This window comes from Trachinotus anak, unplaced genomic scaffold (genome assembly GCF_046630095.1).
Source record: "Trachinotus anak isolate AG129_WGS33_773 ecotype Australia unplaced genomic scaffold, CSIRO_AGI_Tana_v1 ptg000018l, whole genome shotgun sequence".
In the NCBI taxonomy this organism is placed as follows: Eukaryota; Metazoa; Chordata; class Actinopteri; order Carangiformes; family Carangidae; genus Trachinotus; species Trachinotus anak.
In genome coordinates this window covers 2,316,144-2,338,744 of record NW_027273869.1, presented here as the reverse complement: position 1 = coordinate 2,338,744, position 22,601 = coordinate 2,316,144, and the positions used below count along the sequence as shown (strand labels likewise).

At 44.0% G+C, this 22,601-nt stretch overlaps 1 protein-coding gene across 3 annotated transcripts in view; it reads right to left on the bottom strand.

Moving 5' to 3' along the window:
• lmo3 (LIM domain only 3) overlaps positions 1-22,601 on the bottom strand; it is a 50,307-nt gene that overhangs the window by 4,884 nt on the left and 22,822 nt on the right. For all 3 annotated transcript variants that reach the window (XM_071502379.1, XM_071502378.1, XM_071502377.1), the window contains exon 3: positions 7,549-7,674. In XM_071502379.1, the coding sequence (XP_071358480.1) occupies positions 7,549-7,674 (126 nt within the window). The remainder of the gene's footprint in view (positions 1-7,548; positions 7,675-22,601) is intronic.

The window sequence follows — 22,601 nt, the reverse complement described above, 5'->3', positions numbered from 1 at the left end:
GATGAAAGGGCAGCATTGTAAATGTTGGTTTAGCATGTACACAGGACATCAAATCATCAGACAAAGTATTTGCTGGACCCAGTAATTTTAAGGTCTTATTACCTTATTTCAGATCTACTGCATGTCTTTTTTTAATTATTATTTTATGTTTTTTGTAAATGTGTGTAAATGTAGTATATGAAGGAATATCACGCAAGTTTCAAAAAATACTATCTTTCAAATAAAAATCCATCTGCTGATGAAGTCTGTGGGATGCTGCTGTATGAGCCATAAAAAGCTACACGAGTTAAGGTTATTGGATTTTGGGGAATTGTTGAAGAAGACATGTGTGATCAACAAATCAAATGAAAACTCAACATACAGTCTGCTGGCCCACCATCAGCCTCCAGAACAGCCCTCTTCTGATTAAAGTCTGATTATGAGACTACATGTAATCAGACTAAATTACCACTTTGTTTAACTTACATACAGTCAGTCAGATGTTGTACTTAATGTGTGTTAGTGGATTTGTCTTTTAGAGGAAATTATTTATTTTTTATGTCCTAACTGGTCTCATGAAGTGTAAATTTATCTTGTCAACCTCGGAAACATTCTTTATACAAATATGTTGATTTCAAGTTATAATTTGTAACTTTTCCACATTAAAATGTTTAAAAACAACTATGTTTTTGGAGTCGAGTTCTTACATTAACCCGAATGTTTCCATCAATTCTCCAAAACTCTGAGAAATCTGTGACTTGACTCACGGTAACAGTCTGATTCATTTGGTCGCCTGTCTTGGTTGTTTTCAACTATTTATTTTAAACCAATGAAGGATTTTCGTCATCGGACGCCTGGATCTTGAGCGAATGTTTGACAGCTCGGCTCCCAGCCTCTCTGAGATGTCCTGTGTGCGCTGAACAGCGTCAGTGAATTTTTAATTTTTGAAGTGAAACTGCTTTATTGGTTGTTTCTACCAGTTTTAATCCCCTGGTACATTTGTTATGGAGGGGAGGAGACCATTGTGGATAATTCAGCTGCCGGAAACAAAGGTTAGCAGCAGCCTCAGCTCTCAACCCTTCCCTGACGTCTGTCTGCTCTGTAGCATTGGAAAACACTTTAAATGTGAAACTGCTTTCAGTGCTTTTAACTGTTATTATCACCTGGTCTGTTTATTTTGGAGAGGAGGAGACCTCTGTGGATCATTCAGCTCCAGGTAAAAAACAAACAAACACCTGAACCACTGACACTGAAGAAATCCAAACCAGGAGAAGCTGATGGCAACGCTGGTGAAGACAACAACTCCCATGATCCCACGCTATTTAATGACGTCACCCAGCGTCGTCTTGTGTTATTGTTTCGATTGAGAGACCCCTTGCGGCAGGAGTTACTCACTGTGCAGTTTAAATGTGGTCGGTTATTTCTCTAAGTACATTTCAGCTTTGAGGCAATGGAGGGTGACGTCCCTGTTATCAATGCCACTGGGGGAGATGGGCGTTAATGAGCACAACACCAGATCTATGTGAATATTCAAAAGGATCTTTGCTAAGGGCAGTGATTGTGAGGTTTGGAGCCAGGCTCACTAGCTTAAATGCTGCTTAAGTGTGCGCTGCTATTCCAAATTGTAAACACATCTGAGCCCTTGTGCGTCTCAGTTTATAATGACACTCTCTCCTCCGGCGTGGCCATTAAAAACAGATACAGCACAAACAGTTTTGCCCTTTACATGCTGTCGAAAGGCGCGCAGCATCTTCTGAACCAGTTCATCTGAAGCACACCGATGCTGCAACACGCTGCTTCAGAATCTCAAGCTGGTGCGAAGTGAGGTTGAAATCTGAAGACTGTCAGCACCAAAGCATGTGGTTCACATTGTTTTCACATTTTCACAAACTACACATTCTGCTTCTTTTTTTAAATTTTTTTTATTTTACTCAGGTACAGATTTTTCCTTTGTTATGTCACCCATCTGTACCGATACACAAGCTACTGCTCAGGACTCATCATAGGAGCGAGCTATGGCCCAGCCTTCATTAACGCTCTCCCTTAACGTCACATCTGTTATCTCAACTACAGTGGGCATAATAATATGGCGTGCGGTCGCATCATGGTTTCCACTCTTACAGTCAGTCGACTTCTGCTTGGTGCCGTCTTCCCCTCTACCTGTGCTGCCTTCACTTTCTTCCCTCCATCTTCCTTTACTTAGAGGTGACTGTGACTAATGAGTCTTTAGAGACCTATTGTTGTAGGAGGGAGAGAAAGAATGGCTTCCACAGGCACGTACTTAAAAGATGTATTGCGATGCCAGCTAGTTGCCTCAGGGGCTCGTGTTAACCAGAGTATTCACTTTCCACTCAAATGAAGAAAACAGGGAGATTGTCAAAGAGAGAAAATAGTCTCAACTGCACCAAATCTAATTACTGATAGGATGCATACAGGTTCAGAAACACTTGGCCCTATGACACTGATGCTTAATTGTAACAATATGTTGTAAATCTTCTCTGGCAGATTGCTGCTGGGCAACCAGACAGCAGCAGCACAAGGACATGCTGAAGATGGGTTTTCTTCGGGGAATGTAACGTAGAGAATATCATTTCACATTTTGAAAAGAGGAGATTGACATTTTTTTTAATTCTTTTTGTCTCCGTCTTCGCTGCTAAACCTCCACTGCTGTTGTGTTTTAAAACGCTCCAGTGTTTTATTATTACAGTCTCCATCTAAGAGGCACTCACAGATGTCACGTTCCTGAAGTCGTCACGTTAGCCTCTTGCACCTTCCTCTTTAATATGACCCTGCTGAGTCAAGAGTATAAACTCCCATTTTAAATGCTGTCTCATATTTTACATTCACATTTGGTTTGGCAAGGCTTTTCTGACAGATCGAATTAAAATATTGCTGATTTTTAGGAAAACACTCCGAAGAAGGCTGGATGGTGGGACCAGGTGGGCGGGGCTTGGGGACATAGCTGAGAGCAATGACTGCTTTATTGTAACATCACAAAGTTCCAATTCAATATAGAACCTAGACCTGCTTTATAATCAAAGAACACATGGAAACCTCACTTTATACTACATGAGACCTTTAAATATTAAGTACTAATATGCGCACTACTCCATTATGATGAGTTCAGTCTTAAAAGGAGGCCTTGAAGGATGTAGCCACTGATGGTACACAGCCAGGATCTTTAAAAAGCTGGAAATGTATGAACTGACTACCAGTTGAAACAGTATTCTATCATCTCCACAAGTAAAGAAAAACTGACATTTATTTGTATAATTTTCTTTTAATTTTACTTTGTGGTTCTTCTCCACAGTGCAGGGCTGTGGGGTTGAATTGTGTTCTCTAGTAGCCTGGCTGCACAGGCTCTGAGTCCTCAACACCAATCATACACAAAGTGACAACTGTGTCCCTTATTGCCTATTAGGCCCCTGTCTAACAAGCCTAACTCGTGACATACAAGGCACCAGTGGTTGAGCTTAGCTGTGCTGAACCCAATTGGTGTCAGTTTCTCCTTTCAAAGCTCCAGCATGGAGCCTCCTCCCTATATCAGCACTGACCTTCCCCTGCACTGTCACCCATCCTGCTCCCCTCTACTCTAACCTTCCTCCAGCCTCCCTAGACTGTGGCCTCCAGCTCATCAGGGGGAAATTGGGCCAGCACTGGCTAGATGATGAGGCTGGACGACAGCCCCATCGATTAGCTGTCCCCCAGGGCTGATCTGTGGCTAACTGCTTGCTGGATGGAGTCTCATATCACTTTCCTTATTCCCCAACACCCCCACCCTCACCAACAGCTCTCCCTCTCCTCAGAACCAGCTCCCCGCCCCTTTAGGCTCTAGGAGCACGGTGGTGCTTCCTTCCCCCAGCTCAGGTGGGGAAAATAACAGGTCTGACTGGTGGGAAGGTCACGACGGTAGATTTATGTCCAGTTTAACAGAGTAAGGCCACAGTGGGTGCAGACATGAGCAATCAGAACCAATGTAGGAGCCTATATTTTCACTGATAGACCAGGGACAGGAGCTATTCACTCCCCTCAGCTTGATACCATTTCAAAGTCATGCACAGAGTGAAGAAAGAGAAGGGGGGTGGGGGGGGCAGCTTTTGTGCTCTGGCAGATACACAAGTAAGATAACTGTTTAGGCTGTTCCATTTATCTCATTCTGAAGTCCTCTGTCTTGGCAAGAAAGAGATTGGTGACAATTTGATGGTGATAATGACAGAGTTGCAGGTCAGGACAGTCTCCACCTCTGTCCTCGGCTAATTAGTCTATCGTTTAAGCAAGGCCCCTCAATAAAAGCTGAGCAGGGCTATGACCATTAGAGTCCTGCAGTGAGCCCCTGATGAAATCTGAATAATCACCAGCCTTGGGTTCCTTGTGCTCGCTCTGTGGGATACAGTGGGACAGACGTACCCACAAAGCTGCATAGATGCATGAGCGAGCACGTATGTGTGTGTGCGTGTGTGTAAGTGCGGTGAGCGTGGCTGTGTGTTCATACTTTGATTGTAGCAATTCAACCTTCAAACGGCAACATGGGCTGCGGCTGACCTGCAGGAGCAGTGGATAATTACACTGCGTGACCCCCGGTGACCTTGTGATTGCCTGCTCTGTTTATCAGATTTCACATTTTATGACAATGTTCCGCAGAGAAATCTCTGGGCCATTTGTGAGATGGATTAGATTGCTTTATCGAAGGGCCCGTGGGGTGGAGGAGGTGGTGGTGGTGGTGGTGGTGGTGGTGGGGAGTCGGGTTTTCATGTTTGTTTGAGGCTGGGAAACAAGAGGGAGGCAGAGCTGGTATAGATGAACAAGGCGGCAGATCGGTATGCCAGACAAAGAACAGAAGCCCATTTCCAGGACGGCTGCAACAAGATGTTGAGAAACTATTCAGGGAATCTTAAGTGAGATCTCCTGATAGATCGCAGGCTGAGGCTGAGAAAATTTGTAAAGGTCACTCTATTAATCAGGACACAAATGCTGAGAAACCCACTCAGGCTCGACTTATTTAGTGATGTTGTGGTCATCACCCAGAATGCATCACAACTGCTCTGGATCCCACCAGTTAACGCTATCATACATGTTAGATTTATTCCTCACTGTGGCACCTCACACAGCTGCCAGTGGGCCGACATGATGCAGACAGGGGGAGTAAAACTTAATCATTTGCACATCTGAAACTGTGGTTTCCAACCTTTCCTAACTCATGGCCCATTTGAAAATCTGGTTGCGGCCCACATCTGACCCTGTAACAATACGGAGGCCAGACAATGCCTTCTTAGTTCACTTTCTGTTTGAATGATTACGATCGAACATTCAGGCCTGTTTGACGGGGGAGAGATCACCTGTCATTTCACCATCTGTCTATTGACATACACATAAAAATTCTATATACTTAAATATGTTTTTTATTATTAATTTCTCATTAATTGTAAACTTTTGGACCCTACTGGGATCGATATATATTTATGTAACATATGTCTACAATATAAGCATACATACACAAACATGCATATTTGTAGGGGCTATATATATATATATATATATATATATATATATATATATATATGTTATTCCAATTTCTAATAATAATAGGTTGCATATATAATTTTTACTCATGTGATTTTATTTTATATGTACATACATATCATTTATGGAAATTCAATGAATGTACATATATTACATTTGCATATGGGTGTTGCTAACCAGTTATCCAAGTTCCTGTCATTGGCTTAAAACAGTGATTGAGCTTAATATGAGGAGAAAAAAAACTGTGAAGGGAGTTTCATCATATCATTTCGTTTAAAACATTTAAAAACATCACCATTCAGACTATATATATAATTTATATGATAACACCTTTTCACCAAAATTGCAAATGATTTGTCAGCCCACTGGCAATACCTCTGCAGCCTGGCATACAGGTTGGGAGCTGCTGCCCCCCCCCAAAAGCTCTACCAATGTGAAGGAACAAGATGGAAAACAAAAGTCAGAGGCGAGGAACAGCTTCAATTAAAGCCAGTGCCACGCGATAAATCTTGGCCAGGTCCTGGTGAAATTGTGATGGGCATCTGAACGGTGCTCGCAGAGCCACAGTGGACCACGTGAAGCACACTGACGTCGATTTTATTCAACAGTTCAGCAACTGCCCTAATGTAAAAAGAAAGATTTGCTCGCGCTTAAATGGGTTTTAATGTGGGAGAGCAGAGTTGGCCTGCCTGGGCCTGGCTGATGAAGATTAGCTGACTTCTTCCATTAGGAGAGGCTGTCTGGTGCAGCCGGCTGAAGTGGCAAGACAATAACCGAGTGCTAATTGTGCGTAACCGGGTCCTCTGCCTTTAGCATGCACAATGTGTCTGGCTGGTGTGTGCGGGCGCTTGTGTCTATGTGTCTGCAACAAAGTGGAGTTTGGGGGAAAAAAAGATGAGAGAAACACAGGAAGCGAGCCAACACGTAACCTTCCTGACGTTCCCCTAAGGTTTTCTGTTGGATAGTGTTTCCTGTAACCTTCAGAAAACCTTTGATAACATTCAGGTTTGTTCATTAGTTCCCAGAAAGTCTTCACAGTGCTTCCGTGATAGTAACGTGACTACTGTCTGGGACCATGGGTCCTGTGGGAGGGGGTTATGAAGGGTGACTGCTGCTTTCAGTTGTGATTGGATGATGTCTCAAACTTTTTCAGATCCAGCACTACTGTCAGTGTTTGTGGGTGGGGGGTTGGTGTCTTGTTGTGGCATTAGCATCTTCCCAGATACCAGGATACATCTGGCCCATACTTGGGCCACATGCTTGTATTTTTTCTGGCCCAGTATAAACCCTGGTTCCCAAGCCCGGGTCTGGCCCAGGCTTCCACATCTGGATCGATCCTCTGGTGTTGACTGACAGCCCGAAGACTTTCCGTGCACGCCAGTTGGTGCAGATGTGGAAGCAGCGCCCGACAATCATGCTGTATATGTGCCAGACTCGGGCCGTGGAACCGCAGTGTATCAGCTCTCACAGTGGCTTTCCACACTCTCATGTGAAATAAGTGTAATTAAGGAATAAAATACAAAATAAAATGTTTTAAAAAGTTGTAATACACCCTCCATGTATGGAAACTGGGGTGGACAAAACATTATAAGCACTAAAACTATTTCAATTCAATCCACCACCACTATATGGGTAACAAATTCTAAATATCATAAGCACTGAGAAGCCGTGCTGCTGGACTGGAGTCCAAACTGCTCCCTCTCTGGTGCTGTGGCAAGAAGCAGCGTCCTGAAATCTCTGACCACATCCTGACGCAGGTAGAGGCCCAGTAATGAAGACTGATGGGAAGCATGTGTACGGACACGTAACTGCGGCTGTAGCTCGAGGCCGACACTCTACAGTAGTGCTGCAGGATGGTAATCACTGCGCTGGGAGCAGCAGGTGTCCTTAAGGCCTCGGATGTGTCTGTTTGGTCACTGGTTAGAGTGATAGATCACGGCTGAGGGATTTTTCTTGCAGCACTTAGGATTCACCGCGCTGCCATTTGGCCTCCCTGATCGGCCGTCTGCCTGGACGCAGAGGAAGCGGGGGCGTGGTCTAATCACTCACCTCTGATTGCAGAGCTGGCATGCGAAGCAGTCCAGGTGGTAGACGTTCTCCTTAGCCCTCATGACCATCTCAAAGGCCGGGATTAGCTTGCTGCAGGCTGCGCAGTTCCCTGTTACACCAAACAACCTGAACCACACACACACACACACACACAAAGAAGACACGTGATGTCAGTAATTCTGTGAGTCTGAGAGGTTCTGTTCTCTCTTGTTCACTGAACCTGTTGAAGGTGCTGGGCCTCAGTCTTTGTGCTAAGGTAGGCTAAACACCTACCTAGGGCAGTGTAGCTGATAATTCAAACGAGACACAACCACAGGACACGAAACCAAAAGAAATTTTAAAAAATGGTGGGAACCTTTTTAAGGAGAGGTTACAACACTGCCTCCGCTTTTGCCTCTTTCTTAAGAGGTTCACTGTTACGACCTCCTTCGACCGCCGCCGCCATGTTTGTTGTTGTCAGAAGCATAAATGAGCCCTACTTGTGTGCAAGGCTGAATTTTGACTCTTGTCCGTGAAAGCAATCACACGTACCAAGTTTTTCCGTCACTTCAGGGCGAAATAATGTTCAGTTTCTTAAATCTCACACATAAACAAATGTCAGAGTGACACACTGAAGCCACAAGACATGCACATGCAATTGTTTTGCCACTGACTGTTCACTGCATGATTTGTCGTTTCATAGGAATAAGTTCTCTGCAGTGACACAAACTGCAACACAACAGGAGATGTGTCAGTCCATTGGTTTTTAATAAAAGCAGCAAAAATGACAAGAGGTCACTTTCCCAGTGTCGTCCTTTCTCCTGAAGGTTTTGGAGACAGAATGTTTTCCAAGACAACATGACCCACATGGAACACATTAATCTTATTATCATTATTATTGCTATTACTATATAGTCCAGACTTTGTGAACTAAAGGACATGAGTGCAGCACATTTGAACAGTTCTGACTCCACCTGCCCTCTACGTCCCACCTTGGCGTCCCCTAATTCCTGGATACTGTACCAGACGGAGCAGCAGGAGCACGTCAACTCCGAGCACGAGAGAGCGACAGCTGTCAAAGAGATTGTGATAAGCACACCAAACATGCACTGCTGAGACGGAGAGGGTCTCTTAATCACTTACAAAAATAGGCTGGACAGAGCTGCGCTACAGCGGCACAGTGGAAATAAAAAAAAAGCAGGGCCACAGCTTGTGCCATAGAAATAGATGCGACATGGCCAGCGCTACTGCCCTGGGAGGACCCTATTATTTCTTCGCCTGCTCCAGGGACATTAATGTGAGTATTCATTAGGGATTCTGGGTTGTTACTACACAGCGACCTAGACTAGGCTAGCAAGGGAAAAAAAAAAATCTGATAACGAAATCATATAACAAAATAACCTATTAGGCGGACTTCTTGAGGCACTTTTAGCCGTCGTTGTTAAAATGATAAAACGGCATGCCACTCTCAGAGTCTGTAAGAGATCGCAATCTGATAAATGATCTCAGGGCTTGGGATATGCAGGGTTGTTTATTAACCTTCAGAAAGTATGTTTCCCAGAGGCAAAGGAAGCAGATAGATTGTGCCCTCATAAATACCTACAGAATTAAGGACCACTGTCAACACGCCATGAGACAATGAAGGATATCTCTTGTAACATGGTAGGTGGGTGAAAACATCCAGGGCCAATTCGATGGATTAGTGGCGACTTAATTAAAAGAATTATGACTTTTCCTTTGAGCAATTTAAATTTAGATACATTTGTGGTGCTGCTTGTCCTTTCTCTTTTTCTGCACAAACGTGCATTGCCGGAGGGGCTTCACATGAAATAGATGAAATGATGATTTCTCTCCTTACAAAGCCAAGTAATTGATCTACAAAAAAAAAAACTTTTAAAAAAGAACAAGAAATGATAGATTTAGTGTGAGATAATGAGCCTGGCTGCTTGAGCATAGCAAGCAGCACTTCGTATGGCAGCTTACGACACAAAGAGTCATAATGCAGCCACCTCTCACTGTGCAAAGGGGGGGGGGGGGGGGGGGGTGTCCTTGTCTTCCCAGTAACCTGAATCATTTTCAGATGGCGCACACTCAAGGCTCTGGATTATAAATGATGGAGGGCATTTGTGTAAAAAAGCAACGTTTTAAGCTTTCTGCCTGTCAGCTCGAATCAAAACGGTGTTCTGTTTCACTGTGCGTCGTGTCTGTCCGCGCTCCTCTCGTCTCTTGCAAATTTAAGCTGGCCTGTGCTGCCGAAAGCGACTGTCACACCACTCTGCTCCGAAGCATCCTGGGTGAAAAGTCCTTGTATCTGTGAACATCCAGTGTTTTTAGTGTGTGTGTGTGTGTGTGTGTGTGTGTGTGTGTGTGTGTGTGTGTGTGTGAGAGAGAGAGAGCTTGAATCAGTAAATAAGCCCGGTATGGTGTGTTTCAGACTGGTATCCTTTTCTATACATCACATTCAGTCAGTGGTGCTCTGCTGGTGGGACTGGTGAGATGAATGTCAGTGTGGTTGCCTGTGCTCGTAAACTACGTCCAAAAACAACAAGAAGACTTAATAAAATCACAATATGAATTAAAAATAGACAAGTAATATATGGACAGAAGTCAAGGTCCCAACTCTTTGGTTGAAGTGTTTGCAAATATGGGACAGTTCATGAGTTCTAAATCACTTTGTTCCTCTACAGGGGTGGTTTCAGCAGCAGTCTATCACAGTCCGTCCCCTTCCACTGCAGGAACTTAAAAAAAACCTGACCTGGTTCTTTTTAGAACTTTGGTAAAATATTTACACTGTTGAAAAAACCGACAAACATGAGCAAGAGATACAAGCTACAAGGAGTCCAGGTTCTTTGTCTGGCCTTGTGTGGTATCCCCGGCTCTCCCTGACAAACACCTGCCACCAGCCCCTGAAAGCTCAGTCATCCTCTCCTGAGCCGAGTGTCCCAGTCCCGACCTCGCGGCCCACGTAACAGTGGAAATAAAAGTAGAACCTGTGACAGCAGATGCATGTTACATTATATTCCATCCTCTTCCTGAAAAGTAGACCCTGGGTGAAACGTCCCACTGCTTCCTTATGCCCTGCTGTCCAGAGTCTGATTGGCTTTTGTGAAAAGGTTGGGGAACATGGAGGACTCAGCGTATAAATGACAGTGTTCTCATAACAAGACATCAGTCTAATATGACATGTTTTAACACTGAGGCGCCTGTTTCCAGTCATCCATATGAAGCATGTCACTGTGAACACGGCTGTGACAACAGGTTCATCAGCGTATGTTTGCAGTGGTCTGTCTGCCTTCAGACTCCGAGTCTCACTGAGAGTTATAAATGATTATATCATCATATGAGTTTCTTACAGAGGTGGCAGTGTGTGAGGTTTTCAGACTGTACATCTGACTGTACGATATCAAGCATTTTGTCTGTTTGTCTGATTGATTTGTTTTTGCTGCTGCTGCTGCTGTTGTTGTCGTCGTCTGGTCTTCGACTATTTTAATGACACTGTACATGTAAGAGCTGAACTTGGGACAAGAGCTGAAGAACAGCAGCAGCTATAAACTCTCAACACATCAGTGTCGTTCTTCGTGTTAGAACTATGTTAAATTGCATCCTCCTTTTTTCAATGAAATAAAAATAAAATAAAATAAAATATTACCACCAACATTTCACTTTTTAAAGTTATCATTGTGGAGGCTGCAGTTTGTGGTGCTGTTGAACTGTATTGTGTTTTACACACAGGTGTTTGTCCCCACTTCTATCAGTGAGGGTGGGCCTAGTAACACAGACACACAAGCACCAGAAACGACTAATTATCATACAGCTGAGTCAACACCTCTCTCAAAATTAATATAACATGAACACATATATATAAATATATAAAGCTCATACACACACGTATATATATGTATATACAGTCAGTGTGAAGGACCCACTCAATAAGATAAAACTGAAAAAACATTTCCAAACTTCTTGTTTGCTGCATAATTCATCCCATACCTTCCTGTGCCACTTTAACCACCGCTTTAAATGATTAAACCTCCTAACCTGTGCTGACTTATGGGAATACTTACATCGCCTCCTCAAATCAAACAATTTCTCTCCTGTCTCTGACAAGCTGAGCTGAGAAAGTGCTGATAACGGTCTTCGGAGGTTTACCCACACTGCGTCTGTGGCAGCCAAAGCATCCAGCCAGCCCCGGCTTGCTGGGCTCCTGTGTGGCAAACACTCTTCAAACCGACTGCACGCAGGAAGCTGTGGCTCACCCTGTGGGGAGGGAAGATAGATGGAGCGTACCTGCCACTCGTCTTTCATCGTTCCGCCAGTTTGATGCTACAGACGCTAATGGCTCTCGAGGGAGGAGGAAAATTAAGCATGGTTTGGTTATAATGAATTCAAAGGCGCAGGCAAAAACCCAATTCAAGGATGATGGTTTTAGAGGCCTTGTGTGGAAGACCCAGGGCCTGGGACTCAGTGCTTTTAGCCCTGGATTCTAATTTGTGATAAATATATAAATTTTGAAGGCGTCTCTCTCAGGCTGACAATGGTGCAGCTGTCTGCCATGTCTAGAAGGCTGCTAACAGTGGGTCTGCTGAAAAAAACCCAAACAGAATAACATATGTAGAATAGCGAGCTTGACACACACTTCATATCCATCGCTGACAAGACAGCATGTATATTTAAAGAGGCTGAAGATACAACATGAAATTTAAATTCATGCTTTGCTCAAATCTGAATTTGAAAGAGAATAGAGGCAGTCAGTGCCCAATACCTTGTTTCAGTCAAAAGGCATTCGCTGTGCATTTACCGCCTGGTGCAGCTCAGTGCTACCTATTTGATGAGAGAAACACAGACACCAATTAAATTATTCCACAAGGCTTTAGCCCAGTGGACCCCAAAACCCAGTCTGAGTGTGCACTGTGCCCCCCCCCCCCCCCCCCCCGAGCCTGCCTTGGGAAAACGCAGTGGTGTCATGCCAAAGCTTTTTTGCATCTTTGTCAAACTAATTCAAAAATACATTGACACCCGCCCCCCCCTCTCCCACCCACCCACCCACCCAGATTACTGGGGTGTAGGAAATAAGTGAATAATCCCTGACTTTATACACAGAGCCCCAGATACTGCACAAGGCAAATCATTCCCCACAGCCCCCTCTCAGAATATATATGTGCTGTTGACTCTATGGACATAATTCCCCATAATTGGTCGTGGCTGTATGTTCTCTACATGACGTTACTCTGTGCTCTCTGCTGTGTTAGCTCAGTGGAGAGGGTGACACCGTCACTTTAAGAAAGACAGCTTTTCAGGGCTAATCTCCCTGGACTTGGTTTCGGGTTTGGTTTGTTGTTGTTGTTGTTGTTGTTGTTGTTGTTGTTGTTGTTGTTGTGTCTTGTTATGTGTGAATAAAGAGACGCACACTCTCGTGCAGCAAATAAAGACATTGTCCGTCCTTTAGTTTTTTACCTTATGTCAATATTTGATTTTTCTACTGCGACTCAAGCTCCAGCAGCTTTAAAGACGCAGTCAGAGTCAGTCTAAATCTGCCACTTGATTTCCCACGATTAAGGGGGGGGGGGGTCTCTGTCGAGGGGGGGTTGAGAGGTGCCAGGCATTCTGCTTCACTCTCCAAACACAACACAACTTCCCCAACTGGTAACACACAACTTTGTAGACTGTAATAGAACATTAAAGCCAACTAGCACGCGCCATGGTTACCAACACACTAAAAGGATGTGTTGTTACTGTGCCTACGTTGCCAAAACACTCCCAAAGAAAAACTCAAACCTGAAGCTGGGTCTTCTCTCTGTTGCTTGATATGACAAGACATCCTCAGCACTACAGACAGTAAGCGCAAACAACGGTAGCACGTTTTCACGGTAACTATGTTGTGATGAAGACGTAGCCCTGTTGAAAGTTGTGCTCTGTGGATTACTGGGTGTGATGGGGAGGCTGCTCACCACAAACTGAATCCCTGCATTGTGTTGAGGTAGGAGCAGAAATCTGGGAGACAAAACCTAAACTATGGGAGAGAGAACATTTTTATTTATTTTGTAATTTGTGTGAACTCCCCCTTTAAAACTATCTTGTTGAACATATTTTTGGTCAAACTTTGGAACCTATGTGAACCTATTTACAGTGGAGCTTTGCTTTCCTCTCCCCTCCTCTTCCCGGGCCCCCAACCCCCACCTCCTCCATCTCTCCCACCACTTCAATTGCTCCAGCCTCGGCGTGCATTTATCAGCCGCTGGATTAGAATTTGTTTCCTCATAAACCATTGATCATCGGCCTATTACTAGGCAAATGACAGTTAATTACCCACTACATTAACCACCGGGACCTGGGGACCGACTCCCTGTGCCATCAGTCAACATGATGAATGTGGCAAGTTCAGTAATGCACGGCCGTTCCCTCATCTGCCTGCCACACTGAGAACAACACCTGGATCTCACTTCCAGGCACCCAGGGAAAATCTATGGCAATCTGCATAATTACAGGCTCAGGGTTAATAACGGACAAATGATTTGCTGCATCTCAACGTAGGCTTTTTTTTTTTTTTTTATAATGGGATTGTGCTTTGTCCGTTTGACGATTCCACCCTGGCTGGAGCTACGCTGGCGTCCCACTCGGAATTTAATCACAGTGAGGAGGAGCTAAAGTTTCAGGAGTCTGTCCACAAAAGGGACGAGAGAGAGGCAGGAGGTAATTGATTTGATTCGCCCATCAGTGCTTCATTACAGGAAAATCTTGACAAGAGCAGGGGAACACAAACTGAAAGCTGGGGCCGCAGAAATCCAAGGTGCTGATGGGAACCGTGGTGGTCGGGGGAGAGGAGACAGTTAAGGGTGGCAGATGTAATCAGACTCATGCTTTGCTCAATTTAGTCCTCCCTGCATGTGTGATTGTCAGTGATTAAACAACTCTAGGGGCAAAATTATTTCAATTACTGCGGGCATGACCTGGGAATTGTCCCTGGGATAAGATTTTCCTCCTTGAGTGCCCCGACTTGCCTGGCTGCCGGCTCTATCAGTTCTCATCTGCACCTGGACTCTGATATCCTAATGATGAATTATGGCCTGCTTTTTGAGAGACTGCCGTACGGAGGAACATTCCCCTGAACTGTCAACCTGAAGTGCAGCCGTAGAGAGCCGCCTAATTAGCTCCTATAGAAACTCCTTGAAAAGGTTGGAAAACATTGCCCATCGCGTATCTCTGACACTGTGAGGAGACGAGAGAAGTTACCGGTGGCAGCCATGTCCTGTGTTGCTTTAATCAAATATTAGCTTCATCCAAAGTGAGCGCATCGTCAGATCTTTTGAAATTTGATTTTTAACAAAAGCAAATCTGACCCTAACCCTTTAACCTTTAACCTCCTCTCCCAGGCATCGCGGAAGTTTTCTGTTGTTAAATGAGAAACAACTCTTTTTTTAAATTTTTTTTTTTTTATAAAGTGTATTCAAAACAAAGTACCCAGGGAAAGGCTTTCAGCACAGTTTTTTTGGCAGCGCTGTGTTTGGGTCCATTTTAGAAAGGGTGTAATGAAAGATTTTGACCCCCACAGGGGCCAGATGTGCAGTTCGATAGGCACTTCCCTTCGCCAACCCACCTGCAATCCCAAGCTGGGTGCCAAGCTGTAGCACACTAGCCCTGCAATTATCTGCACCAAACATGCACAGTCCCACGAGTCATTGCTCTTCACAGCTAATTTAGCTAATCTCAACTGGAGGGGACGGTCCAAAAAAATAATGTGTCCAGGCAACTGAACTGAGGCATCTAAGTTGAAATGAAAGTAGTGGTGTTGTGTCCCGCACAGAGACAAAATGGTGTCCTTGTTATTCCAGGACAGTGAGACAAATGCAGAGATCTGAGGGTGCAGGTAATTTTGGTGTCTCCTTTAGAAATGAACAGAGCTCGTGTCTTTTGAAACACGAGAAGGAAGCAGTGCAGTTATAAGAACATGAGACTTTCAAGCAGGCATTATTCTATATCCAGTGATCCTCAAAAGCTAAGCGGTCTAGATAATGGATGGATGGGTGGATTATTTAATATACAGTAGATAACAAATTCAACAAAACAAACCCTGCCTGTGGCTCTCAGCTCCTTTAAAACAGCACGCAGACAATTTTTTTAAAGGTCTCACACAGTATAAAGGTAGATGTCCATGATGTGTTTTGATCATAAAGCAGGTCTAGGTTCTATATTAATACTGTGAAAGTATCAAAGCCTCAGTCCACAGAGAAATGCACACAGCCTGTATTCAGAAACTGAGCCTTAAAACCAGCCGTCAGGACTTCTGGAACTTTGTGATGTCACAACAAAGCAGTCACCACCCTCAGCCTCTCCCAAGCCCCGCCCACCTGGACCCACCATCCAACCTTGCAGGATTTGGTTTCTCTGAGTGTTTACCTGAAATCTGCTATATTTTTATTTGATCACCAAGAAAACAGTCAGCCAATCAGAAGAGAGGCTCAGAGCCTCTCTTCTGATTGGCTGACTGACCTGTTGTTACTAGAGCTCCAGAGAGAAGCCTGAGGGAGGAGATGTAAAACTACACTGAGATGGTTTTTGGTTCTTAAAACCACAAATATATCTTCTTATGGATATCAACACTGTAAAATAGTGTAAAATATGGGACCTTTAAACAGCTGAACACTGTCTTTAAGGCTATTTTCAGTGGTGCTTCGTATATTGTGTTATATACATTAACTATAGCAGGATGCTGTATTTAGAACAGGCCTTTCATTTTTTTCACTTTAAATGAATGAGAACTTATCTGTTTGACTGAATTTAAATGCAACCTGCATAACCTGATCCTACACTGTGCTGCAGAACTGACATCTCGCCCCATCTGAGTGACGAGCTGACATTACAGCAAACAGCTTCACCATGACTTTTCCATCTGTGGCGGAAAATATAAAACTGCTTCCTAACGTCACTTCAGAGGTGTTTTCATTAAGCGGTTACCAGTTCAGCCAGACTCAGTTGGTTTAGATTTTGCTTTTAAAAAAGAGAACAATAGCTTAGTTTACTGAGAGAACAACAGGGCAGTGGGTCAGACAGACATGTATACGACTGCCAGCGGATTAAAAGGCTCAGACTGCCACACTGAAAGTGTTAAAATCATTTCCAGACAAACTTATATAATTGTGAACCTTTAAGAACAATTAATGACAAAAGTAAATCGATAGTAATTCTATACTTAAAATGTGAGATATCAGGAACAGTCATGTAAAAAAGAAAAAAAAAATTAATAATAAAAAACCTTGATCATATTCATCCAAACATACAGACTTTTGCGTATTTCTTGGGATTAGTCAGCCGCGTTCATCACCTTGAGAGGGCTTCAGTCATTCATTAATTGTGGAGCTGCTTCACTTAGATATTAGAAATGACAAAAGACCACTGAGCTTTGGTTAATCGCTTTCTCCCCAAATCATAAAGGTTGCGCTTCAAATGCAGGCTAAATTATATTATTATTGAAAGCCCATCATTTTTTTCCATCAAGCGACATTCCTTCTGTGCTTTTGGGAAACAAAACAAAGGCACCCCACTCTTAACCTCCCCTTAAGGAAATGTGACCCCTCTCATCAGGACAATTAAGCGCTGGATGGAAACAGACCCTCCAGTACGCGTGACCCTCCTTCAGACTCAATCACTCGTGATTGCCGGCACCCAGTTTGACCTCTTAGCATTTTCAGATTACATGTGAAAAGCCCAATTTAATTACAGAACTTCAGAACACACGCATTTGCGAGCTCGGGCATTATTGGTGAGGTAATTGCTAGATGTGTGAAGAGAACTGTGGTGTTGGGAGGTTAATGGCAGCCAAGCTTTCCCAAGCACAACATAACAATTATAGTGTGCTTTCAGAGCTTTTAACATCTATGTGCCGTCTCATTAAACCGCAAACCGAGGTGGAAGCTGCAGAGGTGCACGCACACATTTCTTTGTATTATAATTTCTGCCATTTGAACCTTTAAGAGAGAGACAGAAAAATATAACAAATTTGGAGGCAAATGACGTGCTCGCAAACATTACACTTCAGTGGAAGAACATGTGAAAAAACCCCCCCAAAAAAACATGCACACAACAACATGCACCACGACTTTCTGTTATTGCTTTCGATGGTCAAATCAATTCAAATTAAATAGTTTAAAAAAAAAAAAAAAAAAATCTTTGACAGAAAAGAAATGCAGTGCAGCTTCTAAACACCCCAAACCGAACCGTGTTATTACACCTCCAAATCAGCATCTGGAGGATGCTGCCGTGACACAGTGCCCATCAGGTGAAATCCGGTTGATTGACACGTTGTTGAAACACTGACATGGGTGGGAAAATTATAAATATTCCCAACCGCTGCCTCCGAGCCAACTGTCACAAGCTGTCAGCGGCAGCATCTTTTCATATTCATCCCAATTCTCTTATTACGCTATCTGCAACATATCAGAGGAAACACCTAAACCGTCTGCCATCAAAAGAAGGTCAACATTTCCTCCCGACGGTTACTCTTTGATAAACACTGCGGCTCATTCTGTCATTCAAGGAAATTGGTGGAAACTACTGTATCTTCTTCTCGACACCACTTCAGCAGGCTGTTGATTGATTTCCTCTGTTTTTACACAAACCAAGCGTGTTCAGAGCAACGTAATGTGGGATTTCAGGAGGTGAAACATTCAGATGGTCTGTATATCAGCTACGATTTAGTGACTGAATTAATTTTTTTTTTCTGCATTTATCAACAATCACAAGATCATTTTCAATAATGTATCACGGCCGATCACTTGGTGTACTTTTTTTTCAATTTAAAAAAATTAAATCTAAGAGGGGGGGGGGGGGGGGGGGCAGTTGCTACGATGTTACTTTGTGTAAGTGGTTGTTACTGTTAGCACCACACAGTCTTTACAACGAGTGAAAGAAGGATAAAATGATGGTATTCAGATGCTTATTTCTATTCAGCTTCCAGGTAGAGTGGGGTCACAGGTCATGTGCTTCTGTTGACCCCTGATATGTTTTGGTGTTATTCTCTTTTCAAAGGTGAGTTAAAAGCCTAAGTACCTGATAATTACTAGGTGAAGTTTTTTTTTTTTTTTTTTTTGTCCGAGTACAAGTCAACTGAGACAAGGCACAATGCAGATTGTAATATCTGACACAGGTCATCAGAAATTATGACCCCACAGAGCCTGGAAACTGAACAGAAATATGCAGTGTTTAAATACTGTCGGGCACCCCAGCTTTCTTTCTTTCAGATAAGCACTCATCTACTCAGCATCCTCATGGAAACATTTCATGGTGGACACAGACTCAGCTGTAACACCAGTTTCATGTATTATTGAATTTTAAATGTTTAAATCAAAAATGAAAAATAAGTCTAATGTTCAGGGTTTTTTTTGACATTTTTGACTTTAGAATCAAACAATAAAAACTTTATATATGTATATATTTATATATTTGCATGCTTCTTTGCCTTCAGATTTAAAGTATAAAAAAACTAATTACACTTTTTGTTTTTTGCTTCTGATTCTAAAAAGAACCTCAAATACCAAAAATACAAGGTTACGTTTCCAAATAGCTTTCTCGGTGAGATCAACCGTCAAAACCCCCCAGAAAGATTCAATTTGTTATGATATAATAGTATAAAAGCTTTAACTCTGAGAACCAGGGGATGTTTGGTATAATAACGAATTAGCAAAACTGCAGCGGATTAATTTTCTGTCAATCAGTTATGGGTTTATCATTCTCAGAGCTAAATGCTAAACGTTTCTAACAAAACATTAGAAATTATTCATTATTTAAATACCACATCATGACAGATGCAGTTGCATTGTTTCAAGTAGAAAATTATTTCGAGTTTTGCTTTGCTGTATTTGTATCATTTCATTCATCTTTGTTGAACATATACAAATATTCAGCCAACAATTTCTTAGTTAGGGTTAGAGAAAGAGTTGAGTTGTTGAATCTAAAAACCCATTGAAACGTAACACGTACTGTGTGAACTCTCTGCGGGTGGACAGTCCACATGAAGCGTTACGCAACATTGATTTGAGTGTTCAGTGGTGAGTTTACTCCGAGCAAACTCAATGTCAAGAATAAACATAATGTAATATAAAATATTTACTCTGTAATTATTTTTAGATCATGCTTTTAGAGTCATGCTCAGTCTTTGCTAAATGAAGCTCTTCAGTGTTACCACTGATCTTTTAAAAAGCGTCTAAATCTAACAACACATCGACATAATCGGATCCCATCCTCCGTGCTGATCAGAACGGAGAAAAACTGCATCACGGCGTCGTGTCAGATCCTCGCAGCACGGAGAAAATAAAGCCGAGCTGTTATTTTTGGGCCTGCGTGAAATGTTGCGAAGCCAGCTGGCAGGATGATTTCTGCAGCCCACCACCTCTGTCTGTGTGCAGCAGAGGGCCCGCCTCTCCCCACCCGTTGATCAGACTTTCTTAATGCAGTGTAGGTGGCTGAGAAATCACCTGGACACTGCTCTGACGGCGCAGCTTTTGATTGCCTCTTTAAGCATTTCACAGATTAAAAGCATATGGGAAACTGGTGGAAGGTGCAATCAATGCAGCAGCGGCAGCAGCGGCAGCAGCAGCCTCTCTGCAGCCACTGCTGTGTTCTCCGGTCTCTCACCACCACGTGCTCAGATACACAGCAGATAAACCCGAGACAGACATGACCTCAGCAACACACTGATTTTTTTGGGTTTTTTTATACCCCCAAAACCAATCGTAATAATCACCATGATGAGTCTATTTGGCCACAGTGATTTCCTGAAGTTGTCAGGGTCGTCACTGGGACAAACATCCTGAGATAATACCTGAAAAGAAGTTTAAACTAACACACTCCTTGGGTCATATTAAGCCTGAGATGTATTTCTGGCCCCTTCTGTTGCAGAAGATAGCTCTTGCATCAGCCGGCGCCGACAAAGTGATGCAGGGGCTGGATGTGCCAGCGCTGTCAGGTAACTTAATGAAGTTGTTAATTCCTCTGCTGAGTGACTTGTTTGTCGATGTGCCCTGGCCAAGGGCAGAGCGGTGTGTAGAATTAGCATTCTTCTCTTTCTTTCGGCTTCCCAATGAATAAATCAGGCTGTTAAAATTGCCGCATTTACATCTCATTTTACACAAGCATAGCACAGCAACTACAGCTGGCTCAGCTTGGTTACACAAGCCAGGCTCTTTTCCCCTCCTCGCTGTGGCGCGTGTTATCACAGAGATTCAGGTCTGACCCATCACAGAGCATCAAACGCCTCCATTCTGAGCGCCGTGGTTATCGCAGAGGAGAGAACAACTTCAAAAGCATCACGTTATGTTCGCAAAGCTTCTGCGCTATGAAAACAAGAGTCGGAAAAATGCTTTTCAGTAACTTGAATAACTTAACCGGCGTTGATCACTGGAGATCTGGCTGCCACACAGCCTGGGAGGCAGCCGCTGGATGGGGGGGGGGGTTGTGTTGGGGTGCACAATAGTGTCTGGCAGTTCCGCTAGGCCGCCCACTAATTGAGAAGTCGCTCAGGGGTTCAGCACAGGCCTCACAGCTCTGCCTATACCATCCAAATAACGCCTGTAAGTGGGGCTGACACCAACCAATCAGCATTTTGAAATTCTGTTTTCCACAGCACTGCCCCACTCCACCCCTCACTGTTCTAACAGCTGCAGCCAGCTCCAGCCTCCCTCGCTAGCTCTCGTCTCCACATCCTGCTCTCCTGCACCCCCCACTTCATCTCCATAAAGGCCTCATTAACCAGGGGTGGCACAGAAGGCCTGGCTGAAGCCCACCACATGCACACACACCACCAGGTCCACACACATACACACACACAGACACACACACCACCACCACCTGTCAGCTGAGCTGACTGACTGCAGCTCAGATTCAGTGTAACACATGCAGACGTGCTGCTTTCATGCTTCCATAATAGAGCTTGACTCCCTCTCCCACACGTCCATTAACCATACCAGGGGACCTCCTTAATGTGAGACGCCACCTCCGACACGAGGAGGCAGCAGGATGACCGCTACGATGGACAACGTCCGCAGTGTTTCAGCAGAATTTCAGAGTGCAAATTCTCCTCTCTGTCCTGAAACAGGAGCTCAGGGAAGAAGCAGGAAGCTGCTCTGTTAACTGTGAGGGATGCTCACGACGGACAGTGGATAGTTTCTACATAAGTCTGATCGTCCATCATGTTTCTTGACCTGTTACATAACTTTTTTAGTGATGTCACATGTTCCCAAGACAGTTTCTCTGTATCTCTTTTTTTTTTAAATTTCATATTGAAGTTTTACAGATTAACTGAGACGCCTGGGTGATGCAGAGAGTTCACAGTTTCCCTTTGTTCTCACATTTCAGTGTTGACAGTGACACTTTTCGCCTCCCGTGGAGAGACAGGGACCAACTGGACGCATGAACAGCACTTGCAGATTTAGCCACAGTGCTGCAGACGTGGACCCACCGCTGCAAATTGACACACATACTTTCTTTTCTAGTCTGCGGACATGTTCAGAGTTTAAACTAATCCCCGGTCCTGTCGAGGCTTCAGCCCACAGCTATTGCTGGAGCACTCGCAGTGAGTGTGCGGAGGCTGAGCCCCCGAGCTGAGTGGATGGAGGGAGAGAGATGGAGTTCTCAGGTCACAGTCGCTGCCTCTGTGAATCTGCAGCAGCAGCCCTCCTCGCCCTGAGCCTCATCGGCCTCAGCTGATCCCAGACCAGAGCCCCGGTCTCCGAGCTGCTCTCAGCCCTACAGCTACATCTGCTTGGATCTTCACTCAGCTGGTAACCACTGTGTTTGCACAGACACACACACACACACACACACACAGACAGACACACAGGTTAAAGGTCTTTCTGGAAAGGGTTGTTTAACTAACAGGTGCTCTTTCTCTTTGTCCTCCACCTCTCTGTATCTCTCCCTCCTCTGCCCCATCTCCTCTCTCCATCCGCTCACTGGCAGGCACAAAGCCAGACCCTTGTCTGTCTTCATCTGCTCCGCCAGGACACATTAATCATGCATGCATCCCGCCTGCCGGAACACACCTGCTTTTGTCACTTGGAGCTATTTAGCATCAATGGTTAAAA